A 10,934-nucleotide genomic window follows, 5' to 3' on the forward strand; every position below is an offset into this window, starting at 1 on the left:
GCAGATTTGGCTACATGAGCTTAAAATATCATCTTGTTGTGATGTTGGGTGCCAGAATCGACGTAATACAGCCTCAAATTAGAAATTTGATCGCATATCTGCTGCCACTGCCAGACAAAAAACTGACGACAGCTGTGGTTAAACGCGATAAAACGAGCAGACTGGACAGAAAGGATCGTCAAAAATGCTCACGTTTGCAGCGCACACTTCTTATCAGAAAAGGTTCAATAAAGTATTGTCTTTTGTTGTTATGGGCGCGTCTACAGATTTCTTGCCATATGTCTATGTTTCTTGCATCTCACGACTATGTCGTGTATGAAATAATGTCTGTGTGCATGTGTGTAAAACAACAAACTGACGATTTATATATAATCATTTGTAATTGTATATACATTGTTTTGATTAATTGTGGCTGGAACAATAGTGTAGCTGTAAAAATAGTTGCCTGCTGAAATTGAAATATATATACATCTTCATCATGACTAGATAGACACGGTGAATTTGTCTTTACTATACACGTTAGATGTGATCCACCTCATAGTAACAATCCTGTCAGATCGTCCATCCTTTGAGTGAGAGTGTAACGTTACAGGTCGGCCGATCTGGTGGTTAAAGTTAACCTTTTCGACATGTTATCGTGTTGTCCTAGCTCAGCAAAAGCATGGACGCGATGTTGTCTGGGGGTTTGGCAAAAGGAGAGTGGGACGGTGGGCGGTGCTCGGGGTGGTGCCTTGGGGTGGTGACTGAAGGCGGTGACTGTGTAGTTCTGACGTCAACTTTTTACGGAAGTCACAGTGGTTCGTGAAAAATCACAGTTACTTTATGCAGGCTGTGTGAATTTTACTGTGTACTGACTGTTTTGAAACTTATATGATAGTTACATAGAACCTAGACCTCTGTTATCATGAAAAAAGCCAGGAAATTTCAGTTTTGACAATATGGGACCTTTAAACTTTTCAGTGTATGCAAGTTTACATTTGACCCTGTCCTGTATGAGTGATCGTTAAACAGTGTACTGCTGAGAGAGGCAGAGCTCCAGCAGCTTGAGTTTATTTGTGTGGGAGGCTGCTGTATCCTAGCAACAGTGACTATGAAGGACTAATAGCAGACTTCATTACACATACAGTGTGCACACTGCCCTTCAAAACATAAACATTTGTGTATTGTGTTGACTATCAACCAAAAGATCTTATAGTGTAGAGAATGTTAGAAATTCAAAAATAAAGTAGATGACATTTGCTGGTGTGTTATGTAAGAATACATTATGAGGCTTGGCCTGGTAGTATTGTAGCTGCATGCTTTTGTGCACGAGTGTTTGTTTGCAGTATGTTATGTTCAAATCCCTGATTGGTTATCTTGGTTTGGGCCATTGCTCATTATGGATACTTAGGATAAGACAAAGATAGAAATGAGTGCTTGAAGCTCAGGTACAAACAGTATATTCTAGTACAAAACACTACAGAAATTAAACAAAAAAAAAAACTTTTCACTGTGTTCATAAATACACTGATCTTTTTTTAAACTACTATTATTCAGTTTACAAGTTACATGTTCTGTTTAGAGCAGTGAGGGATTTTCTATTTTTTTTAAGACAAAACTGAATGTGTTTACATGAATACTGACCAAGACAGGCATTTTGTCACAACTTTGTGTGTATTTGACCGTTTAAACATGATAAACTGAGAAGTCAGTTCAGGACTGCACACTGATTGTGCTCTTTTTTTTTTATGGATTATTGAGCTTAATAACCAGGGCTGCACATAAGTTTTTCAGTCTGGTTCTCATGAGAGCACCTGGAGATTTGGTTTGGTGCTCACACTGCACATACAGTATAGTGTGTGACCTATTAAATATAACTATAAAAAAAATAATTATAGTACTAAGAATATTCTTGCACTTTATTTATTTAGTTTTTTAAAAATCAAATAATAAACAAAATAATAAAGTGTGATAATACTATTATATTTTTAAATAAAAAGTGCACCACTTTATGTGCACCACACTTTACTTCCTCATTCATACATGTTTCTTTATCACTCAGTTGTGTCACTCTAACTTTAGGTAGTACTAGTATGACACTTTTGGCAGTTATTATGTGTTTAAGTGGCAAATTATGCAGGTATGCAAAAAAAGCAACATTTTGTTAATTTTGCATCATATTCAGCGATCAAAGAATCGCAAAAACCTGGAGGGACTGGTTAATAAGTAGACGCTGCTAATGTTGTCTTCACTCTGAGGTAATATCAGGCCATGCAGTTTTCTTCCAATACTGTCCATCTCCATATCAAAACATGCTTTGGGATCTTTAATAGGTCAGAGACCACATGTCCCACAATGTTGTACTCAACTATTTTTGTGTAAATGGCCTGAGTCATTGATAACCCAGTACAAACAGCTGGAATTTGCATTTAAAAACCTGCCCTTTCCTTTGAAATGCTGAATCCAATGTTACAGGCAGCTAAAAGAGTCCATTTTTTGCCTTTTTTCCGGGGGGCAGGATGGGGTGTGGGGTGGCTCAGAGAGGGTTGAATACCAGAGGAAGAGGGAAAAAATCCATTCTATTATTTTATTTATTTATTTTTTTTTGGAAGCAGAATCCATCATTGTCAAAATAGAGTTTGTTAGTTAAACAAAATCCATCACTGTCCACTTGTGCTGAAATATTTCTACATTTTGTTTGAGATCAGTTGCTGAATTGAAAATTTGTAAAATTAGCAACAGAAAAATTAGCCTCTCTGTTCCCATGTGACAGGAGGTTTTGAAAGGCGAGTGTTTCATGGAAATGAATGATTGTGGTTTGTGCTGATGTGGTCATAGTGTATTCTAGCATTTTACAGCACCATGGTGAGCGCTGTGTTTATATCTTTATTGGTTTCACATCTAAACCACTGGGATGATGTAAAGTTGAGTAATGACAGACTAGCAAACACAACGTCTATTCATTCACCGTCTGTGGAAAGGCTCGTTTTTATTATTTGTTTGTGCTTTGATAGATGTGCAACAGCAGCAACTGTACATGCCATAGATTCAGTACATCCTGTGTTTTTGGTGGTTTTGCATGGCTAAAGTGATATTGCAGACCCTACCACATCCATGACCTATTACATCATTCCCAAACTCCCCATTTCACTTATGATTTCAAGTATTGCTAATACACAGTCTGCCAGCCTTGGACCAAATTCCTTTGCTGTTTACTTTTTTTCTTCACCTGAATCTATACCGACTTTGTCTTTTGCAGAAACTGTGAGGAGCTTCCTGTGACCATATCGTCTGCTGATCCCCAGCAAACCCTTGACTCCTCACTGAGGAGACATGGAGGTCCAGGGGGATGCTGGGATTGGGGGTTTGTTGGCGCCCAGCCCACAGAGTGAGGCTGTAACCCATGAGATGGGTGAACTGTCCCTGCACCCCAGCCAGAGGCTGCCCCCTCTCAACGAGCGCAAAAATGGTATGTCACTTGCTATGATGCTTAAGGGTGTAACGATATACCAATGCCACGGTTGGGATCATATCATGGTTTTTGAGCCACGGTTCTGTTCTGTTCTGTTTGCTGTGGGGGTAGGGTTCATGGCATGACACCAGCAATGCTAAAGAACACTAGTTTTACTTTTAACTCAATAATAATAACAATAATTACTCTGTTAGTTCATGTTAATTAATGCATAAACAAACAAGACTTTAAAATGTGTTGCTTTCTTAAGTGTTACCTAAAAATCTATTGCCTTAAAATTTTTTAAATAAAATTAAATAATGCCTAAATAATGCAAACAAGTCATCTGACATCATTACTTAGGCTACATATAAAAATGCATGTACCGTGAATAAATAAAATGGAATAGCCGGTAGGCTTGCCACGATAGACGGTGCTGACGGTGATACCGTTGTTAAGCCGCAACACCGGTTACGTCACTTGCCCACCGACCCCCACCGTCGTTTTGATTTTTTATAGTAATAAACACAGCAACTAAACTCTAAAAATTCACAGCGTTTTATTATAATAGTGATCTCATTATAATGTTATGTATATGTTATGTATATGCCAATCCCAGTCATAGTTATTAATATTCTACATTGTTGTTTGTGCTGCTCGTCACCGTAGGCCTACAATGAAAAGCGCTTTACTGCAGCGTAACTCAACCAAATGCATCTTATAGGAGATATGTATGTGTATATGTATATATATATTACGTATATATTTATTATATACAAAATATTGCAACTTACAGTTCCAAAAAAAGTTTGTGAGTGGCTGAACAAGCAAACTTGACTGTCATGAAGATATAACTCTGTGGATGCATTCTTTCCATAACAACGCACTGAAACATGGCCTATTCTTTTACAGTCGTGTTCTCATTATAATTTTATGTAGCCTATATGACAGATTTGTTCTGCACATGTAGCCCTTAATGGTACCTTCCCTTTCAAAGTGATTCAAGCAATTCAAAACCATCATGGCTGTACGCGTTTGAAGTGTCTCAGCAGGGGGAGGGGTAACGTTAGGCCAAGAGTGTATCGCGGTACGTACCGTGGGTGTTGTATCACGGTTTTTCGGTTCAGTTTGAATATCGTTACACCCTTAATGATGCTGAATAGTAATTGATGGATTTGAGTCATTTAAATTAATTAGTGATGCGCAATATATCATTACCATCAGGTATTGACTATTATTGAATATATATTGGCTGATATTGGATATTTCATTGTGCATGATGATTTTAACTTTTAGATTACCATCATCTAACACTCATATAAAGTTTAAATCCTAATTATCATTAAAAATCAAAGTGTTAATGCCTAAATTCATTCACTTGTCTAAATTCACTTTATTGTTTTATTTGTAATACACTTGTTCAGAAGTTTGGGGTCGGTAGGATTTTTAAATGTTTTTAAAAGATGTCTCTTATGCTCACCAAGTCTGCATTTATTTGATCATACAGTAAAACCAACCATATTGTGAAATATTATTATAATTTAAAATAACTTTCTATTTTAGTATATTAAAAAAAAATTAAATATCACATAATCTTTCAGAAATCTTAATTATCACAGGTGAAAATATTTGTTCTGCTTAATATTTTTCATAATACATTTTTCAGGATTCTTTGATGAATAGAAAGTTCAAATGAGCAGCATTTATTTAAAATATGAATCTTTTGTAAAATAATAAATGTTTTACTGTCACTTTTTTATCAGTTTAAAGGGGTCATATGATGTTGCTAAAAAGAACATTATTTTGTGTATTTGGTGTAATGAAAATTTCACGGATCAGCTCTAGGCATGACGAAGCGGATATCGTCCTCTTTTGGAAGGCCAAACAAAGTAGTTTCGCTTTCACAATGAAACACAGTGTCTTCACGACATGGCGGCAGCAACAATACTACAGTGAGAATAAAAGTTATGCCTTCTTTCTTTGCGTGAACATTTGGGCGGCGTTATGCAAATCTTCCCACATCGTGACGTAGACATGTGGGGGCGTGTTAGAACGAGCCGTTTTAGGTAGGCGTGGCTGACTCTTAACTTTTATAAAGAATATCTCTTTGGATTTGAGACTTTAGTCTTTGCAACTTTACAGATCTTCTTATGCACCAAGAGCTTGTAACACTTCAAAGAGAAAGAAAAAATTGAAATCGCATCATATGACCCCTTTAATACATCCTTGCTGAATAAAAGTATTTTACTGGCCCCAAACTGTTATACAGTACTGTAGACAAAATAGTCTAGAATTTTTTGACAATAATGTGAATATAACAGTCAGCCAGTGAAGATGCTAGACTAGTAGTTAACCGACAGGTCAGAAAAGCATAGTTTATGCTTGACACATCTGATGTGAGAAACGGCTGGCTTCTGAGACTTTGTCTAAAAAATACAGAGAGGTACTAAGTTGTTTGTCCTTCAACAAAATCCAAAATCGCAGGCGATATCTGATTTAGATGTCCCTCTTGGCTAAATCTTCACCATCAGTCAGATTTCTTTGCCCATTTTTGGTGAATTTATTGAATTTATTATTTATTGTATTTATTGATTTAAAATTTGCCCATGTTCTGGAATGGTATTTGTTTTGGTTGCCCGGTTGTAATCACAGCCTTCATAAATTCAGCTATTTAATTTTGGCTCTCTGAGTTCGCTGCCTAGTTCAATTCACGCCACATCCTGATTAGTTTTGCCTCTATTTCCAGGTGATTAGATAACATTTTATTTCTGTGATTCCTCCAGAATCCTGACATTTCTTTGCCTCTTAGTTTGGGCGCAGTCTTTTGATTGACATGTGAAAGGTCACAGGACAGCGCTGTCTGCATGCGGTGGCTCGCAGCTCTGTGAAGGCTGCTCCTCTAGGTCTCTAGCTATGCTGAGGTCACACCGTCACAGCGAGTGGAAATGTAAACGACTTTGGCCGAGCATGGCCAGTGTCAGTTACTCATCCTCTGGCTGTCTGTCAAACAAGATGTTTACCTTATTGATGAAGAGGAGGGTTGTTTCAATTGAGAATTTTTTTTCTTTTTTCTTTCTGGTCTCAAATCCACTGATCCACTCGTCCATACAGAGAAAGTTCATCGTTCTTCTAAAATATAAAAAGGAGCCCTTTTTAATGATCTAGATATGAACTTCCAATGGCAGGGAGGGGTTAACCATGGCCGGTCTGGTTTTTCTGCTCCCTCCTCTCTGTCTGCTGGTGGAGCAGAGATGTTATCTCCTCTGTGGGAGTCCCAGTTTCACTGGAGCTGCTAACAGTGAATGGATTGCTCTGAAGAACAGGGTCCTTGTGCTTTTTTAACAAAACTCTGGTGCTGTCAGGAGCCCACGTTGAGATACTCTGAGCTTACGGCAGGACGGGCAGACAGCATGGCATGCTTAGGACTGGAGACTCACAACATATGCAGAGGAAACTTCATTCCAGGTTCTGCAGCTTGCTGCTCGACTCTGAGAGGTGGATATAATTCTGAGCGGATATAGGTTTAGCTTATTTTGAATAGCTTTTACTGGCTACCTGAAGCTTTGTTTACCAAGCTTAGGTTAAATGGAAATTTACATGACAGCATTTGGAAAAAGAAAGCTACTATTGTTTGGCTTTTCATGAGAGAGCTATGTGCATTATTCTGTGGATAATCAAGGTAATCTACTGCAAATGGTTGAGATTGTCAGTGATTGTTCCATATAATAGCATCTCTCCGTCTGAGCAATAGACACGGCATAGATTGGCACGATACCGATGTATAAAGCTACTTATTTTCAAAATCGGCTAGTTAGTTTATAGGTCTTAATGAGGTCCTTTATAATTTGGCTGGTTTCAGGTTCAGCTGAGTCTGGATGCATTTCATAGGGGTTGTTTTACATAAGACGTGTCGCTGAATTGCTGAATGGAACAGAATGCAGAGACTCAAGACTTGATTAAAAAAATTCATGACACTTTGTCTTAAAACATATGGTGAGATGCTCAAAACAACATTAGATGTGATGCTACAGCTATTAAGATGCTGTCTGAATGTCTATGGCTTTAGTGAGGAAGATACAACTTTTTCATGATTTTTACTATGCAAGCAGGTAAAGAACAGCACACTAAAGGTATCAATGTCAATATTATTAATTTATTTTATTTTGTTATTATTATTATTATTATTATTATTATTATGTTAACTTTTGTTCAAAACGTTTGAGGTGTGGTCTGTAAGATTTTTTTAATGTAGTTGAAAGAAGTATCTTATGCTTGCCCAGGCTGCTTTTATTTGGTCAAAAATACTGTAAAAGCAGTAACATTATCATAAACTGTAGAGAGGGGTATTTTGCTAAATATATGTACCACATAACATTCATTATAATTTTTACTGTTCTAATGTTTAATTTATGTTTGAATAAATCCATCATTTTTTATGACAGCCACCATTTAAATTTTTATATTTAAAAAAAAAAACCGAATTGAAGTAGAAATATTATTATGCAATTGTAACTTTATTATTTTAAAAACTTCATTGTGTAATTTTAACAGTTGTATACTATAGCTTACAAATCAGTCAATTTTAACCTTCAATAATTTAGTAATGTAGTACCAACTGACTCTCATGTATATTTTGCAGCATTAGTTGAGAGATTTTTTTTCCTTGAGAAAATTTGGCAAGTACTGTACCTGATATATATCCCAAATAATCGATATCGAATCGAATTGGTAATCGAATCGAAAGCTTGTGAATGAGAATCTAATCAAATCGTGAAATTTGTCAAAACCCAGCCCTAGTCATTATCTAATTCTCTGATCCTCACAAATGTTTTTAAGTCAGTATGTTTGCCATGTTTGAGCAAACTGACTGTCAAAAATCTTTGAAGGATCTGAAAGAGTGTTGAGATCATATTGTCTTAAGTGTCACCAAGATGATATAAGATGTTTTGCTCATCATGTGGAATAACTCGGCCTAAAAAGCTGCAATGTTATGTTGTACAATCAAGGAGACCTAAACGATTTTTTCTTCTGCGCCCAAAGTAAAAAATTAACCTGATTAGTATCAAGGTCAGTGTTGAGTCATGTGTAGTCAGGGCACCAGGAATGCATCTGTAATACAGTAGCAGAGGCCCCACTATTATCTCCTTCATGGTGCATTCATTCCTCTTCTCAGAGCTGAAGTATGTCCTTTTTTCAGTGTAATATACTTTCCCAGTCTTTCCCCCAATAAATAATTATAAATAATTATTTATAATTATTAGTCACTGTTCATACAGTTCCCTTCAGTGCCACAAGTGGTACAGAAATGGCACACTTCAGCTTAAGCACACAGATTCATAGTGAAAACAATATAATACCAATCATGCGTCCTTAGCACCCTCCAGAGTTTCGTTTACTCGACCTCAGCTGACCTTGTTAACAGTAAACTGACTCATACTGGGTAAAAAAAAAAAGGGTTTCAGTCAGATTAAGCCTTTCTGTTCCGGCATTTAATCATGTAGAACACCATTTTATGTTTATGCATTTGACACGGGCAGACTTACAGTAAGTATTTTATCAATATGTATATAATGTGTGCGGATGATGTTGATAGTGCCAAGTTGAGCTACAAGAACTGAGCATTAAGAACAACAACAACAACAAATTCTCCTCCTGCAGATATTGGCATGTGTGACATGCAGCTGTGTGTTGAACTTGCCATCATACGTTTATAAATTCCCAGCTAATAGAGCTCATGATTCTTGATAAACGTCAGACATTATCATGTTGTCTCTCTGACCAATTTGAGCTGTTTTTATAATCAGCCAAGTAAATCCAGGAGCCTCCGCCAAGACGGCAAAGAAAAATGTCTTGAGAATTTTCCCAGGAAGTCTTCCAAACAGCACTCTTCAAAAGGGTCGCTCAAGAGCCTGTTGTTTAGGTAGCAGGAAGAACTTCTAGTTTTTTTTGAATGGTGGCTCTTATGTATTGCTAGAGAGGAAATGTGTGTGATTTCGATTGTGCTAAAGGTTAGATTTCCCTTTGTTGTGTATGTGTGTGTATGTGTAGGGGGTGGGGGAAAAAATCGATACAGCATAGTATCGCGATATTTTCCGCAGCAATAAGAGAAATGTTTCTTTTTTAGTTAAAACAGATGTTGCCAAAGTTTTCGTTTGGGGACATAATTTGAAGTTGGAAAAAAGGTAATAAATTGCAGCATATCGCAATATATTTAAAATCGCAATAATATTGTATTGTGACACAAGTATCGTGATAATATCGTATCGTGAGGCCTCTGGTGATTCCCACCCCTAATTTGAATCTACTGGTCCCACTTTATATTAAGTGGCCTTAACAACTATGTACTTACATGGCAAATTAAGCATTTGATACAATGTACTTATGCTGTACCTACCTGTATTTACATTGTACTTACATTTTAAGTACCTGCTTGATCTCTCTGTAGTTACAGTAGTGTACTTACATTTGTAAGTACACTTTTGTAAGTACACACCATAATTGCAATATTGTAACTACAATTGTAACTACGCTGCAGTTTCTGTGAATTTTTTGGGGGCAGTTTTATGTTTTTACATGTGTAAAGCATTATTGTTCATGCCTACTGCCATGTGCTGAAATATGAGTGTGGATACTTATTATATTAATAATTCAAACCATTTAATAGTCAAGGTATTTGCCAAGTGCATTCCAAACGGCTTCATAATGGCACGCACTTGCCCTGCTCACTCCAAAGTCCCCACTTCAAGGGCTCTGCCCTACCAAACTCCAAGGGGATAGGGATGATCACTTCCATTTGGAATTTGCCCCGTGAACCGTTCGGTACCGATACTCGTATCGGCACATCCCTACAACACATTTTAATTTAATCATTTAAGTTTTTTTTGTTTGTTTTTTTTATACCTGTATGCACAGTGCAGTTCAAACCGTGTATTTACAATGTTAAAGTGGCTGACAACATTAAATATTCTTATTAGGAATAAAACTGCCTCGTTATTGAACTGTGCAGAGCTGTAGCTGATAGGGGTGGGGGAAAATCGATACAGCATAGTATCGCGATATTTTCCGTGGCAATACTGTATTGATACACGGACGCAAAGTATCGATCTTTTATTATACTATTTGGTAGAATAATAAAATCAATTTCTTCACAGTCCACTAGATGGTGGTGTTGAGTTTTTTTCTGGTGAGGTCAGCTGGGTCACCTTCAGCATGCAGTAAGTTAGTAAAATAAAGAGAAAGCGGAAAGTTATCAGGAAAGCCCCGTCCGCGTTTAAATCGGATGTATGGACTTACGTTGGATTTGTAAACAAGGAGGGGATGTAAGTAGGGATGCACATAATAATAATCATAATAATAATAATAATAATAATAATATATATGGCACGTAGGTATGGGCGATACCACTTATTTTGTTTTCGATACGATAACAATATTTTTCAAGGCAGTATCGTCGATATCGATACCGATTCGATACTTCTGAACTAAACTTTTAAATTATGAAATG

General features: G+C 36.8%; 1 protein-coding gene and 1 long non-coding RNA gene across 2 annotated transcripts in view; one reads left to right on the top strand and one right to left on the bottom strand.

Annotated features, from left to right (window-relative positions):
- LOC107692081 (uncharacterized) overlaps positions 1-3,285 on the bottom strand; it is an 18,776-nt gene extending 15,491 nt beyond the window's left edge. The window contains exons 1-2 of the long non-coding RNA XR_001634614.1: positions 3,243-3,285; positions 1,084-1,088 (exon numbers count right to left, since the gene is read on the bottom strand). This is a non-coding gene — a long non-coding RNA (uncharacterized LOC107692081). The remainder of the gene's footprint in view (positions 1-1,083; positions 1,089-3,242) is intronic.
- Positions 3,286-3,292: 7 nt separating this feature from the next.
- LOC107692080 (MKL/myocardin-like protein 2) overlaps positions 3,293-10,934 on the top strand; it is a 24,726-nt gene continuing 17,084 nt past the window's right edge. The window contains exon 1 of the mRNA XM_016490984.1: positions 3,293-3,448. Within this exon, the coding sequence (XP_016346470.1) occupies positions 3,313-3,448 (136 nt within the window). The 5' untranslated portion in view covers positions 3,293-3,312. The remainder of the gene's footprint in view (positions 3,449-10,934) is intronic.

The sequence above is a fragment of the Sinocyclocheilus anshuiensis genome, unplaced genomic scaffold (assembly GCF_001515605.1).
Source record: "Sinocyclocheilus anshuiensis isolate Anshui unplaced genomic scaffold, SAMN03320099.WGS_v1.1 scaffold726, whole genome shotgun sequence".
NCBI classification, from domain to species: domain Eukaryota; kingdom Metazoa; phylum Chordata; class Actinopteri; order Cypriniformes; family Cyprinidae; genus Sinocyclocheilus; species Sinocyclocheilus anshuiensis.